Genomic DNA, 17,312 nt, shown 5'->3' with positions numbered 1-17,312 from the left:
TAATAAATGTGAACTTATAATGCGCCTTTTCCATGCACAAGGCCCATGCTCAAAGCGCTAACAAAGTGAGTGGATAATATACATATATACAATAAGGGACTAGTTGCTAGTCATAATGCAGTGAAAACAGATGAGTCTTGAGAAGTTGTTTGAAGGAATAAAAGTCAACTGCTGATTTAATGGTGATAGGGAGAGAGTTCCAGAGTAAAGGGGCAGAGCAGACAAAGGATTTCCTTCCAAAAGTTTGCAGTTTGAACCGAGGCACAGAGAGTAGGTTCAGATTCTGAGAGCGGAGCTGTCTTTCTGGAGTGTACGGGGTAAGAAGTTGAGGACCAAGGTTCAATTCCCGACATTGGTGTAAATTTTAAACACACTTTTGGTGTTCCCAGCCATTGTAAGACAAGGATATTGCTAACCGTGACTTAAAACCTTGAACTGTAGGGAGATAGCTGTCTGAAATTGTTTTACCTGCGTTTGGTTGTTGTCAATATCATCCGAGCAGTTAAATATATTAGGAAAAGAGATGTAATTGTTCTCTATGACTTTTAACCAGAGTCATGTTCTGGTGTGCTTTCTTAAACTTGTTTGAAGTTGATCTCATGTCTCGGCATACTACACATATTTATGTATATTTACAGTTTGAATATTTTAGTGTGAGGCACACAGTACTTTAAGATCCAAGACAAGTTTACAATGACACAAACCCATGAGGTGCGAGTGAGGCATTACATTACTAACTTAAGACATCAAGATGCTATCTTTCACTGCATGTGGCTAGACGGGAAGATTGAATCTCAGAGGTAGAAATGGGGGTCTGTATTTACAATAATTACAGCTATCAAGATATTTTTTACATGAGGTGGCTTATTATGGATGGAAAACATATACTATGGGTTCAGAATCGAGGGTAGCGTTAGAACTATAAACCTCCATGTTATTGGTGTGTTAAAGGTGCAAGAACCTAGCTCAGATGCACTGCTTTACACAACAGAGTCTATGGTGCTGCTTGTTGTTGCTCTGCCTGATGATGGTCTTAAAGGAGATAAATGAGGATTGGTTGGCTGCCAGTCAGTGTGTGTGTGAGTGGGGTATCCATGTTAAACACAGTATCACTCAGTGGTCTGGCAGTGGTCTGGACTATTACAAACAGCCACACACATATGCATAACACAATATATGTGCAATACTTTTTCTATATTTCTTATAACAATATTTCCAGTAAGAATACAATCTAGCTTTACAAACTGTTATTTACGCATGTAGATTTCATTGTTGTCACATGCTTTCATCTGACATATTGTGTCCATTGCTTTTAAATGTCAATCAAACTACAATGCTTTCATTGTTCCATGTATTTAATTTCAACTATCTCAAGTTATTAAGATAAGAACCCTTAAGTTCGGGTGCACTGGCGCCTCTGTGTGTTACACATTAATGTCTGTATTTAAATCAAGATGAAATATGAACCTGTCAATCATCCACTGAAATAGGGTTAAAACAGTAGATATTACATCCATGCTTGACATGTGGATGTGATGGATCCCCGTGTTGTTGGAACTTAACTTTGCATTCAAGAAATATCTGGCAACACTCCAATATTTTTTTGCTCATTTTTTAAACAATACATGTTTAATCCGGAACCCAACTCCCCTTCAGAAAACCAATTTTGTCTCAAGGTGATAAGGATCATTTGATTAAAGTGTTTGAAATCGGGTACAGATATGAGATTTTATGTTTGTTTTAACAAATGGTCCCTCTGTTACAGGCCATATCTTAATGTCTGTCTCCTATAAAATATCTTCATATTTACAGTAACATTATAATGAAGGAGAACCACATGGCCAGTAGCATGGTGTGTGCTGATGTAAAGATTTTGAATTATTAATGAATAAACAGACCACCTCGAAGAACGTAAACATATTACTAGCTTTGAAATTTGAGCAGATTATCTCTACCTTCTGTTCATTTAGAAAATGACGGTGAAGCTGTTGTGGTAGACTAACAACTAGTCTCTGAAATTAACATATTTTACTGAAAAAAAATTCATAGTAAACAAACATAAAATATAATGAAAAGGAGCCCTGAGACTTTCTTCATTCGTGAAGCTGAGGAAATCTAGACTTGCCACATTTTCTAGACTTGCGTGGGCTTTCTTGGATATATTTGCTTCAGGGTCTGTATGACAGACTACTGTTGTGGTAGTGATACTACATACTACATGTCCATTGTTCATCCACTCATTAATGGTCCATACTCCAGACAGATTTATTCTTCCATTCTCTCAATTAACTCTACATTATTTTTTTTAACTATCAGCCATTTAAACATTCATTCATTTTATTAAAAAACATCACTTTATCCTTCCTACCAAATATTCATCCAATCAACCAAAATTCATTGTGTCTAGCATTTCAACCATTCGTTTGTTCATTCACTTCCATTTGAGCATTTGTTTATATATTCTATTCTATTCTATTCTACTTTATATATATATATATGCATTTACTCTGTCTACTAAAGGTCCATTTATTTCAATTTTTCAATTACCAATCATCCTTATGTTCAATTTTCTATTTATCCAATATCCTTAAGATCCAACATTTTCTAGTCTCTTTGTAAGAAACCATACTCTAGATCTTGCATTTCCTTGACTGTCTGTATCAATGGATGGATTCAGCTATCTGTTTGTACAGTTTGTATGTACCCCTGTCCCAATACTTTCATCCCAAAGGAGAACTCTTCCATTACAAGGGTATTCATCTTAATCAGGAACAAATACAGTAGTGTAATATTCCATGCCAATAGCAACAGGTGATTTTTCAAGTAATAATATTCTTGCCATTACAGACAGTGATGCATTTCACGTCAACAACAGGTATTTAATGAACGACAATGTATTGATTGTGCACATTACTGCGGTAATTTCACACTGTTTGATGACGCACCTGTCGCAGGTAGCTGTCAGTCAGGAAATAGACAGGAAATGTGCATTGTGCTGCATGTAAATAGCCATTAATGTTTAATTTGTTAGTGACGTTTTCTTTCAATTTCAGGTCCACATGACCAATGTTGATTGCAGTGGCGTAGTTTCTGTTAGATATTCACAAATGTAAACATGTCAAACTATTATGATTAAATGAATTTATACTTAAGTTTTCTTATACATGATAATTTGACAAATGCTATATATTTTCTATCTTATACATATGTCATTTCATTGTCAACATATTATTGGAGTGGTGGGGTAGCCTAGTGGTTAAAGCGTTGGCTCGTCACGCCGAAGACCCGGGTTCGAATCCCCACATGGGTACAATGTGTGAAGCCCATTTCTGGTGTCCCCCGCCGTGATGTTGCTGGAATATTGCTAAAAACAGCGTAAAACCAAACTCAGTCAGTCAGTCAACATATTATTGTTAATTACATCCTTTGACAACATCAGGATCTGCTACTGTTTCCTGCTGCCTCCATCAATATAGGTTTCTAATGTTACAAATCTCAAGAAGGCAACATTTTAGACAGCAGTAGTGTTTTTCATTCAGATCACTGGCAATCTGACATCAGCTTTTGTTGTAACGAACATCGTGTCCTCATTTCCCCTCCTTCTTAATTGCGTTCTTCAAACTAGAGACCCATGAAAGCCACGCCTCCAATCCATTACAACAACATGTCGATATCGACCGTCAACCACGTCATTACAATTTTTTAAAGCTAATAGCAACAACAGCCCTTAGTACCTTGAGACATTCATTTTGTTCACAAGTATTGATTATTGACAAATGTCTATTTCAATGCTTACATACAAGAGAATAGCTACGCACCCGAAACACGAAGTGAAATACATGATTCTGAAGTACTTTTCCCAGTGTTACGGGTTGTTGGATAATCAAGCACTTCATGTAATCATTGTTGAGAAAGGTGACAATGTTAGTTAATACATTTCTTCCGTCCCTACACAATATGTAATATCATGCTTTAGTGAACACGACCTTTCATTTTGTCAAGTCTGTATGTTAAGTCTGTGCTTCATATTGTATTTAAAAAAAGGAAAAAATAATTTGAGCAATACCGTAATTACTTTCCCTTGTATATAATTGATGTTTACTTTATCTGATATTGTTCAGTAAAGGCCATTTAGTAAGTGCCCTTCCACTGATTTCCCACCAGAGCTAGGCATTAAGGAGGTCAGTAAAACTGCCTCATCTGTTTTATATTTAAATCCATGTATAAAGATTCAGGAATACAGAATTATTTTCAAGACTGTTTGACAAGACAGATTTTTTTAACTTACCCAAAATCAACTTTTCCTTATCTAGAGATGTATGAGAGCAGCTCCATCCTATTGTATTTACCTTTGAAAAGTTTGAGTTTGAACGCTTTTAAAAAGAAGATTTCAAAGAGCATTGTTTGACTCTTACTCAAGATATCTCTTATCAGAGTTAGTACATTCAAGGCATTGGCATAGCTTTCAAACCATTTTATGTCAGACACATGGTAGACATTCCAGATTTGACACATCAGTGGTGAAAATGATCAATGGAATTCCTTTTTTGAATTGTGCCATATCTTCTTTTTATTAGGGGGGAGGTGGGGTAGCTCAATGGTTAAAGCGTTCGCTCATCACGCCGAAGACCCAGGTTCGATTCTCAACCTGGGTACACTCTGTGAAGCCCATTTCTGGTGTCTCCCACCGTTATATTGCTGGAATATTGCTAAAAGCGGCGTAAAACCCAACTCACTCATTCACTGTTTTTATTAGGTGAACAATTGACTTGCCTGTGTATGTGTTTGTGATGGGTGGGGCAGGATACACTAACAGTTTTGCAGAAATGTATCATCACTACTTGGTTGTTATTTGTAAACACAAATAATAAAGTCAGACTACTAGATTGTCTGGTCCAGACTCGATTATTTACAGACCACTGCCATATAGCAAGAATATTGCTGGGTGTGGTGTTAAACAAAAATAAAGATAAAGTCAAAATGATTCAGTGGACTCGTTAATTGTTCTGAGTTTAGTTCCTCTTCAAGCTAGTTATTCTGACTATACATGTGGTTCTTAATGCCTAGTATGTCTGACCACCTCCGTGATGTAGTGGTTTAAGAGCGTCCGCCCGGAGAGCGGAAGGTCGCGGGTTCGATCCCCGGCCGCGTCATACCAAAAGACGTTAAAATATGATACTTGTTAGTCCTTGCCTGGCGCTCAGCATTAATGGGTACAACAAGGACTGGTCGGCTCGGAGTCAGTATAATGTGTGTGAGTGGGGTATTCATGCTTCACTGCGGCATGGTATCTCAGTGGGCTAGCACTATAAACCCAGCTTCAGTCTGGGCTAGTACAAGCAGCCGCACATACACATACATACACACACGCGTGCACGTCGTCATATGAGCGAAATATTCTCAAGCACGACATTAAACCCAATTCCACCACCACCACCTAGTATGTCTATTAGATCACATGTATCATATTTGTACCATTTGATGCTGGTATTACTGTAGGAGTATGTTAAATGTTGGAGAGACAAGGGTCAGCTGTGTTGCCTGTACAATGTCTTACATTAATCAATGAATATAATGAAATGGCACACTGACATATATACCCTATTTATATTACATATCTCAAGTGAGTTGAGACCTACCTTTTCTAATAATCCCTAAGATGTTGCAAACCATTTCAAAAGAATTATTGATTTCAAATATTTTCAATTCCATTGTGTATCAAAGTCTCATAGCAACGCATGAGTTATTTATCAGGCAACATTTTACACAAATATACTCCTGCAGTTGAAATTAACAATAGCAGAATGATGTTGATTTCATTCCCACGAATTATTGACAGCCAACCTGGCCTTCAACTGTAGAATATACACGAAGTTATAAAATGTCATGTTGGGTTGAATTTCATCTGGTAAATGCTGACAGGTAATAAAGTGTTTTGACCAAGCTGTGAAAATAAGATCAATAGCATACTAAATATCATCACAGCTTACAGATGCTCATAAAGTCTGTTGGGGTGATGGGTGGTCTGTTTCACACCCTGAATCACATTATTTTCCCTTTTGCCCGGCCCTATCTGCAATGCAAAAGCTCTAAGTGAAGCAAGTCTAGATATTCTTCAGGTTCACACTGGGGCTCCTTTCTTGTTTCTATCAAAATTCTATGTATTCAGAGACTATGTATTAGTCTTAGTGCTTTCCAATTTTGTGTTTTCTTTAACTTGTTTTGAGCTGTATATATGAGCTTCACATTGACATGTTTAAGCTTTGCTACAGGGCACTTCATTGTGTTAATATGAATCCCTACTAAACAGATGTGTTTGTTGTGAAAATTTGGACAGTAATTTAAAGTTTGAGGCTTAGTACAGGGGCACTGTATGACTGTCAAACAAGAGGTACCAGCGGACTGGTACAGAAGTTGGTCAAGGAACCTTTCAGGGGGTGGTCACAGTGCTTAATTGGAGCAGGGCCCATAACACACATCATGAAGCAATATACCTCATAATGTTTCTTGGTCCATGTTCATGGGCTGTCCTGTCGTCAGAGTTGCTGCAACTCTCTGTGCCGAGTTAGAACATTTGATCATGTTCTAATCCTGTTACTTGTTGATTATGTTTCTAGTTTTCTCAGCAAAATACTAAGGTGCTCAGAAAGTGGTAAATATCTGAGATGAGCATCACCTTGGACTTTCCTTCCACATTGAGCTGCCATGCAGATATCAATTGAGTACTGTTCAAAGTGGCATTAAACTCACACACTGTGAATGAGGTGTATATCTCTAAGAGGTCTTTGCAGTTATTAAATGAGCATCAATACAATTAAGACAAACACTTGAAACAGATAATTCTATTTATTTCTTACTAGTAATTAAAACCGTCTTATAATGACCATATATTAAGATCAATATTAGTAAATTTTTACAGTTACATTGCTACCCAATACTTTAGGGCATGTTTAACAAAGCCATTATTGTTATCATGTCATAGTGTTTGAACAAGGCTCAGTAAACCTCCTTAATTAACAATGTTCATATGGGAAGATCTATTTTGTACAATATTTTATGACTGACTGAATTAGTCAGGAATATATTTATCTGGCTAAACTAGAGAATAGTTCTTGCAGTTAATCACTGAAAAATTAATGTTTGATGAATTCACGAAATTTATTTCCCTTAATATTCTACAGACAATGACCTATCTAAATAATATATCTGCATGGTGTTATTTAGTGATATTTAGACTCACTGTTATGTCCATTGTTATCTGTGTATTTGCCATGTAAAATGAAATTATCTGTTTCTAGATATAATGCATAGTTAATCAGGGATTATGGTGTGTACGTTAAAACTAGAGTCATGATTAAATATAAGTTCTTTAAATGTACTGTTACTAATTCTGTCTGGTGACTCTTTATGCTCACAGAAAAAGCAACATTTATGCTTATATTTCAGCCTGATTTGAATCCTATTAGAGTTAATATTCACATTTATGATTTCTTTACTCACATGAAACTATGAAAGTGTTGTTGGTGTCATAATACAGTTCTTCTTTTGGATACAAACATGTAACACTGTATTGGCAGGGTGGAAGAGGCTCAATATAAGGGAGATAACTCTTGCTACCTTCTTGCCTTGTATTGTATTGAAACAGTTCTGCTATGAAAGTATGGTTGGTGTCGTAATACAGCTCTCCTTATGGATACAAACATATAACACTATAATTATTGTCAAGGTGCAAGAGCGACTCAATATAAGGGAGACAACTCTTGTTACCTTCTTGCCTTGTATTTTTGCTGAAACAGTTCTGCTATGAAAGTTGATTGTTGGTGTCGTAATACAGCTCTGCTTATGAATACAAACATATAACACTATAATTATTGTCAAGGTGCAAGAGCGACTCAATATAAGGGAGATAACTCTTGCTACCTTCTTGCCTTGTATTGTATTAAAACAGTTCTGCTATGAAAGTATGGTTGGTGTCATAATACAGCTCTCCTTATGGATACAAACATGGAACACTATAATTATTGTCAAGGTGAAGAGCGACTCAATATAAGGGAGACAACTCTTGTTACCTTCTTGCCTTGTATTTTTGCTGAAACAGTTCTGCTATGAAAGTATTGTTGGTGTCGTCTCTCCTTATGGATACAAACATGGAACACTATAATTATTGTCAAGGTGAAGAGCGACTCAATATAAGGGAGACAACTCTTGCTACCTTCTTGCCTTGTATTGTTCCTGAGACAGTTCTGCTATGAAAGTATTGTTGGTGTCGTAATACAGCTCTCCTTATGGATACAAACATGGAACACTATAATTATTGTCAAGGTGCAAGAGCGACTCAATATAAGGGAGACAACTCTTGCTACCTTCTTGCCTTGTATTGTTCCTGCGACAGTTCTGCTATGAAAGTATTGTTGGTGCCGTAATACAGCTCTCCTTATGGATACAAACATGGAACACTGTATTGTCAGGCTGCAAGAGAGACTCAATATAAGGGAGACAACTCTTGCTACCTTGTCTTGTGTGTTTCCTGAGAATGATTTGTATTTATTTACAGAAACAATTTTTCTCCTGTTGATAAGATACTAGACCTGAGTTTGAAATACAGATTTTCTGCAAATGATTTAGATGAAAATTGGAATAGTTTGGTGTAACGTGGTTAAATTATTCAGTGATGATGCTGAACACAGTTCCATTATCTACAGTGATGTGATGCTTGAATTCACCTCTAAATATCTGCCATGATTTTGATGTAATATTCATGATATAGATAAAAGAACTGTTTAATTACTCACAAATAAATTCCAATGATTCCATCACACTGTTAAACAGATGACATTGCTTCAACAGTTTTACAGAAAATAATTAATTCCAAAACACATTTCCCTACTGTTGACACTGTATTTTCTAGTATCTGAACCTTTGTTTCTGTTTCAGAGAAAGGAAATTGACCAGTTGAAGAGAAACATCTGGTAAGTAAATGTCCGTAAATGAAATCTGTTTGGTCACAATGTGTATTGGTTTATTCAGCAAGAGACGCAGGCCATTGGCCCATGACACAGAAGTTGTATAGCAGCCACAATCATTTTTGCCTTCATTAACAGATTTGTTCTCAATTGCATAGAATTCTCAACATACATAGCCAACTTTCTTATAAGATCACTGTTATCATTGGACATTAAAATATTAAATTTAGCTAATGTTGGAAATACATAGTGTTTCCTTGGAATAAACTTCACGTAAATGGACATACGCCTTGCATACAAACAAGAAGTGGTACTCATCTTCGATATAGTTTCTTTTACAAACATCACAAATCTTTCTTTTCTTGGTACATTTCAATATCTACCCATTAATCTGGATGACTAGCAAACATGGGGGTTTGTTTCTTAGTTACTTAAAGCCACACTCAGTATTTCAGCTATAAATATACATGTCTGCAGCGTTCGAAATAACTGCCTGCCCAACTGTCCGGGACAGGTTATTTTCAACACGGACTGCCAGATTCTCAAATTCACCTGTCCGACAGTCAGGTTAAAATTTAGACATGTATATGAAGATATTTTGTTGGCATGTAGGTTTTGGTTAGGTCTGGCAAGTTTGACATCTAACAAGCCCTGTGGCCTGGCTGAAAGTTTGGGAGTTTCATACTCTGATGTCTGTAAATAATCCTGTGATCAGCATCATGCATATTGAGATTCAACAACATGCAGTCAACCAAGTCATCGAGTCAGACCACCTGATCCACATACTCGCCTATTACAACAGGTCTAGGTTGATGGTGACCATGTTCTGACCTGGAACCCTGATAGTGATGATGTTGTCACTTGCTCATTTCCCCACTATTCTATAACAAAACCATTTGAGGATATATCTTTTAACAGTTGCTGAATGCATGTCGCATTGCAGATTAAACACATTACATATTAACACTTACATAATTCATACCTGACTTTCAACATGCAACTTTCTCAATGCTTTACAACAAAACCAGTCAGAGCAGCTGTGGATAGTGTATAAAGGGGGGTAACTCTTTTAGGTCTAACACTGCCCAGTGATATATTAATGTATGAAGCACTAATAAAATCTCTTGTCATAAGCAGCACTACACTGTTCACAATTTATGGAAGTATAAAATTAAATCTAATTATTTTGAAACACATATATATTGAAATAGTGATTTTTAACAATTTCTTTAAGAGTATGTGCAAAATTATTTCTAAACATGACTTATAAATGGCAGTTTTTAGAGATCAAACCTCTTCAAAATGTAGTTGAAAGACTTAGAACCTCTTCTGTTGCAGTTCATGTGGAAAATGAAACTAGGAATTACAAGCCGTAATGACTGACTGGGTAGAATTTCACCATTTAGCTAAATAAATCTCAAAGGTTAAGTCAAAATTCCAGCAATTTCCAGTTTGTCCATGAAACGTTCAGTACGTTACTGCAACGTTAAAGGCCATTCCAAATTTTAATATTTTTAATATTCCATTTACAAGATAAACCGCTAATGCTATGCATTACATTTGATATATGAAATAGTACTTATATTTGTCTGGTTAAAAGCTACAACAAATCAAAATAGCAATACACCAATAATCCCAAATTTCCCACATTTGAGAACATTTGTGATGGATGTTCTAAATGATTCATGGACACTGACACATATAAATGTCTGTCTTGAACCTATAGTATATCAACTTCACGAACTGCTGTAACGTAGATGTTTTTCCTGGAAACAAACATATTAATCTTATTTAGATCTCTTAGTAGATTTATTAACCATAAAAAACGCGATTACATGAAATAGTCTTGTGGTGATGCTGTTATATTTATCTTCGCCAGCCAGGAGCTTGGCTGCTGGTCTCTCCGATGAAATTAAGCTCATATGTCTTGGCAAGAGATTCAATCAGCATGAGCTGGGAGAAAATGTCAACTTGGGTCAGGGATATAGTGGGCTTCTTTCCCAGAAATTATCCAGTCGAATTAGATTTGTTCAAATATCAGCTCTGTCTAGCATTTAATTACATAACAATAATTTGATCTGACATTTGAAGAGACAAAAGCTTTGATGTGCCTGCTGAATTTGATTGCTACGCAGCTCTTAGACAGTTATCAGTACACGATGCGAAAACGCTGAACCCTTATTGATTTTGAGCAAGATTAACCCATTTTGAGCTAAGACTTCCGTTATTTTTTATGTCATTGCTTTCTTTTATCTTTTATATTGTTTTCTCTGAATTATTTTTTTTGTGTGAAACATCACATGAACTTTTATATTCAACCTCATTCTCAGTTCTAAAACATGTAATAAACTTTCTGAAGTTAATGTTTTTATTTATTTTAAACTATAAAGATATTTTTAGTTTTTTTAAATGAAAATGATTTCTTACATAAATATTCAAGGAAACTGGTCCAGTGATTTAGAATCAAAAGATTCTGTGAGAAGAGTTACATCCCTTAGCTTTCATGGATCTGCTGATCGTGGTTAGAATCCCAGTTTAATGATGATTGTAATCCCTCATCTGCCTGCACGATACACATGATCATCATAGCCCCAGATTGATTTATGTTTTGCATTACTGAGACATCACTCACACATGACACTATCTGTATTGTACTGATTACGTTCAAGTAAGTGTTAAAGTTCTAGTTTTAAACTCAATTCATTCATGAATAATATTCCTACTTGTCTATTTACTTTTACAAATCCTTTAACAGATATAATGCTAAAGATATATCTAGAACCAAGGTTTTACCTTGACCGACACTTGGGGTCCAAGAGACCCTCAATTACAAATTTCAGGGGTCAGTACTGGAAATAGGAGGATATTGTAGAGTAAAGAAATTGTGCTGTTGGTGAAGCTGAAACATTTTAATATTCCTTTATAACAGTAATTTTAGATTTCTTTCAAAAATTTTGTATGATGTGTATTATTGAGCATCCCTCAAGACCCAATATAGATTTATTTCTGCATCCAGTTTATACATTTGCACCTAATGAACCTGTATCTCAGTGTCGCGTAAAACCATACAATACTTTAAATTGGTTGTTCAATTTGGAAAAGGTAGAAAAATTCTAAGAAAATATCTAAATATGTACATTTTATAATCCTCGTCCACTGCCCTTAGCATGTCAGTGGTTAACTGAGCCTGGCAACACTGAACTGTCAAAATCTGACAGCTGAATTTATGACACTATAAATGTCATAGCCCTGCCGATGCATAGGAGCGTGATGCATCTCTCATACCCAAATTGATTTCTTGTGTGATACAACATCCACATCTCTAGGCTGTCATTTACAAGAAATGCACATTTGAAAAATTATTATTTAACATTGCTCCAAATAACGAACAACCTCTAGAAAGTTTTTTCCCATTGTTGTACTTGTAAAGTTTTAAAAATCTTGAGACCCTGTCAGATGAAGTGAGGTTATTCATCATAGAGCTATTTTTTCCATGCCCATCAGATTGATTGAAAAGCCATTCCTGTATTCAAAACTGTTCATTCAAATATTTTTCAAATCCTGGATTAAGTATCATAAAGGGTTTATTTTTTTCGAGATTGTTCCTTTCACATGCAATGTTTGTATTTTTATCCCATCAATAATTTCAGTATTGAATATCAGGGCTTTAGTTGCCATAGTTACGTCAGGATCTCGGATCATGTTGTATACGTGTGTGTTTTTTAGCTGTTTATTTCAAAATTCTTTTGATTTGCAAAAGGAATTTAGGTGCATCTTTCGATATCAGAAACATGTTAAGAGAAAAACATGCAAAGATATGAACAAACTTGTATTTTATGCATTTCTGGTTTCAGTGATGGGCTATAACCTTCATCAGATCTTGCTATATCCTCCCTATGTGGAGAGGACAGCTAAATGTGATCAGATATTAAGTCTCTGACATTGTTTGTTGTGTGTCATGTCAGAGTTTGATTCTCAAGTCACAAATCATTGGTTTGTCTGGTCCAGAGTTGATAAAAAACCCATTTGATTGCAATTTTAAACTCTTGCTTGCTCACTCACTCATTCACTCATTCACTCAAATTAACCTTCAGTTAACATCATTACCAGTATATTTACCGATATACAGAACAAACTCTAGACAAATGGCACTCTTGGAGTAACGTGAACGTATATAGGCATACAGTCTTTCATTTCGGAAGTGTCAGGAAATTTTATCTTAGATTAACCAACCACAAATATGCTGTCATGTCGGGATGTTATAGTGTTACAGTGATGCCACCACACGTTTTTAAGCCAGGAAGTTTTGTAATTATTAAACAAATACATCATAGCTTTATAACTAGCAGCAATATGATCAGCTGGTGTATCAAGATGATGTACATTTCAGTCGTATTCAGCTGAAGTATGACCAGCTGGTGTATAAAGAAGTTGTACATTTCAGTCGTATTCAGCAGCAGTATCATCAGCTGGTGTATAAAGATGTTGTACATTTCAGTCGTATTCAGCAGCAGTATCATCAGCTGGTGTATAAAGATGTTGTACATTTCAGTCATATTCAGCAACAATATGATTCGTTTGTGTATAAAGATGTTGTACATTTCAGTCGTATTCAGCTGAAGTATCATCAGCAGTGTATAAAGAATGACCAGCTCAGGCAAGAGCTGGTGGATTTCAGTCATATTCAGCAACAAGGTTGTATGCTATGTACATTTCAGTCAGATTATTCAGCAGCAGTATGACCAATCAGATCAAGAGGGTGAGACCAATCAGATCAATAGGGTGAGTTTACCTTGTCAATTTCCAAGGATGCAAGAAGGTGTGTTTGTTGGCAGGATGCTGCTTTTAGCAATATTCCAGCAATATCACAGTAGGAGACACCAGAAATGGACTTCACACATTGTGGGGAATCGAACCCAGGTCTGCGGCATGATTCACAAACGCTTTAACCACTAGGCTACCCCACCTCCCCATTTACTAAAAGCAATGGATTCACATTACTTCATGTATAAAGCATGATGAAAAATAGAATTAATAATAAACAGAGCGACATTTCTGGCAAAACACAAAAATTGTTCAGTTTTTGAATAGCAGCTGCTTTTTGTATAAGAGTCACTAGTTAAGACTTAGAGTAATGTGACACACATTGCAAACATCATTCTACCCATTTATCATCTCAGGTAACTGTCAGGCTCGCTGACTTGGTTGAGCATGTCATCATATCCCATCTGTGTAGATCAATGCTCATGCTGTTGATCACTGGCTTTGTCTGGTCCTGACTTGATTATTTATAGACAGCCGCCATATAGCTGGAATATTGCTGAGTGTGGCATAAAACTAAACTCACTCACTCACTCACTCTTAGGCAACTGGTTCTACTGCTAGTTACATACATGTTACATACAATGCATACACACTGTACATACAATGCATACACACTGACTGACTGAGTTTAGTTTTACGCCGCTTTTTAGCAATATTCCAGCAATATCACGGCGGGGGACACCAGAAATGGGCTTAACACATTGTGCCCATGTGGGGAATCGAACCCGGGTCTTCGGCGTGACGAGCCAACGCTTTAACCACTAGGCTACCCCACCGCCCCCAATGCATACACAAGTTACAATGATTATTTATTCGCACATGGGACCGAGATATGTTACAAGTTACATGCATCTTACGATCAGTGAAATGTTTCGCCTTGATTTCACCCATGGTAGCGGAGTCCACACAGAAGTTACAAACACATTCAAGCTGAAGAAAAGTTGAATATACACTTCATGCAAGCTATGTACGAGTCTTAACCATTTATGTCAGGATAAATCAAACTATTTCCAGCATAGAATGTTGAAAAAGTATATTGACATGTACAATATATTCTTGTTATTAAAACTTCAGTTATGTGTATGTGGAAACAGTTTGAATGCTTTTTAGTTATCCTATGATTTTTCCTCAGAGTTCTTGTGTTTTTGTATCAATTTCCCTGCCACCATTCAGTATCTTCCACTGGAGACTTGTCACACCTTGTCACACCTTGTCACATCCTACATCGTTACCTCTCGTTACAATATATGGTGTAGGTGTGTTAAAGGATGGGGACAGAGAAGAAGAAAATATTGATATGTTATTCATATTGTTCACTTGGAGCAGGAGCGTCCCAGTGATTACATATAATTGCTGTTGATAATCTCCTAGCCTGTGTTGTCATGATTTAAGGTCCTATAGTTTTTCTGGGTTATTAACTTTCTAAAGAAAAGAAAAGATTTCAGGTGCAGAAGTGTATGAAAAGAAAATATAATTCCTATTTCTTAAGAAAAAATACAAAAGCACCGATACGGTCCATTATTGTCATTTTATTCCTCCTTTGTCAAACACACCATCAGAAAAACCCCAACATACATCTACCATTTTAAATTACCCCATTTGCTTTTGTGGAACAGTCGCACCTTACTTTCCTCCTACGTTTCCCAGCTGACTATTATTTTCACATATGGCCGATATTGACAACTGGAATACTTGTATTTCAAGGTGAAAAAGGTAAATTGCAGTCAGGCTTTGTGTCCAAGCCAATTATCTCGTCTATAATGTTCCCATCAACGCATGCCTGTCGCCTGCAATCTTCTCCGTTAAGGCTTCTTTTTTTTCATCGTTGCTATTGAGGCATGTGGTTTTGAAATCCCTCACAAAGCCTGGACAATGGTGCATCACTCTTCCCATGCACTTGTAAGTCAAGGGTCATTATCAACAGGCAGACTATTGTTGGAGATTTACTGTTGAAATGGCAGCTTCTGTCACAGATTGCATTCAGGTGATAAATCTAGGAAGGAGTTATCTCCCTTTACTTGTGTCATTTGGCATACTGTTAACCTAGCCATTAGTAAATGTATTTAAATGTTACAAATTACAGTTTTAAGAAAGCTAAGTTTTATTTCAGCTGACTTCTCAGTTTATTTTCCTGAATTAAATGAAACTCATTTGAGAGTACTCTCTTTACTATTCTTTCACTATTCAGAAATATTCAGCCTCACATCATAAGTAAAAAAAAACGTGAAACCCAATTGTTGAATGGCATTGAAATGTGATACAGGCATGATCAGATCGATGTCTTCTTTTTGAATCAGTATATAAGAACAGTCAGTATTCTCAAAGAATAGATGTGAGGTGTATTTCTAAAGCGAATATCTTAAATAAAAAAAATCAACAAAATATGATAAAAAATCATGACTTCAATTATTCATAATGTTTGCCCAGGTGGATATCTTTTATATATTTTTGTAACTCTCATTGACAAATATCAAGAAGTAAAAAATAAAGTTGTTATTCATAATTGTGTCAGTATTATCCCTAAATCTTTCAGTACATCCCATATTCACCTTCATTAAGATCCACTATATGTTTACCTCTAAACATCTCAGAATTGCATCACTTTGAGCTAGCTAGACAATCCCACAGCAAGCTCACGTATCATGGTGTTATTAAAATATACTGTTTTAAGTAGTAATGAACCAAACATAGAAACAGAAAATACATCAGTCAAGTCTGATTACCAGAATATGTAAACTACTGTAAAGATATATAGAGATATAGATAATGATATATAGATAGATAAAGATATATTTAGTAAGTGACCTATGATTTTCCAGATAAATAACATGTATCTCTGATTGTATCTATCTCACCTTCCATAGTACACATCTTTAAATAATTGATAATGAGAATGTTTGGAATGGCTCCCCTTTGAGGCCCTAGCGCTGTTGACATAATCTCGTTCACTGTCTGGTCATGGGAGAAAATTAAGCCCCAGGAATTCCTACAAAGGGTCAGTAGTGGTGGCCCGTTATCCAATCTATTGTCACTGGCCTCCTCTCCTCCCAGCCAGCTGATAGATGCCCCAACAAAAGGCCTGCATTCTAACATGGAATCCAGTCATCTATCAGCTGTGTTGATGTTTTCATGTTGTAGAAATTAGCATCTGTTTGGAAACGGCTGTGCAGAACATTGGTGTCTGAAGCTAAAGTTGTGGGGGAATAAAGTTGTGATTGATTTGTTGGTGGTGAATGTTTCGTTACTGGGTTTTATTAGGTTTAAGGGATTGTAATGCAATTAATCAGCTGGGTTCTGAAATTTATGAGATATTTCATATGCCTTGGTATCAGATCCAGGTAAGCAGCACAGCTGTTGTCTGTTACACCTGATTCCTCTGTTGACTTGAAATTGTAGATCCACAGGAAATAATCTATGGTCTTGTGATTATATTTGTGACAAATAGAAATAATGATAATTTTACAAAATATACAATGTTTTTACAATTTTTCACTTTAAGAAACTATTATGGGATGTGGATGTCCA

At 36.1% G+C, this 17,312-nt stretch overlaps 1 protein-coding gene across 1 annotated transcript in view; it reads left to right on the top strand.

Moving 5' to 3' along the window:
- The window catches only part of LOC124271965, a 60,409-nt gene extending 46,704 nt beyond the window's left edge, over positions 1 to 13,705 (top strand). The window contains exons 3-4 of the mRNA XM_046707135.1: positions 8,935 to 8,969; positions 13,408 to 13,705. Of these exons, the coding sequence (XP_046563091.1) occupies positions 8,935 to 8,969; positions 13,408 to 13,705 (333 nt within the window). The remainder of the gene's footprint in view (positions 1 to 8,934; positions 8,970 to 13,407) is intronic.
- Positions 13,706 to 17,312: the final 3,607 nt, after the last annotated feature.

This window comes from Haliotis rubra, unplaced genomic scaffold (assembly GCF_003918875.1).
Source record: "Haliotis rubra isolate DU_JTF1 unplaced genomic scaffold, ASM391887v1 Scf165, whole genome shotgun sequence".
Lineage (NCBI taxonomy): Eukaryota > Metazoa > Mollusca > Gastropoda > Lepetellida > Haliotidae > Haliotis > Haliotis rubra.
This window is presented reverse-complemented; position numbering and strand designations above follow the sequence as displayed.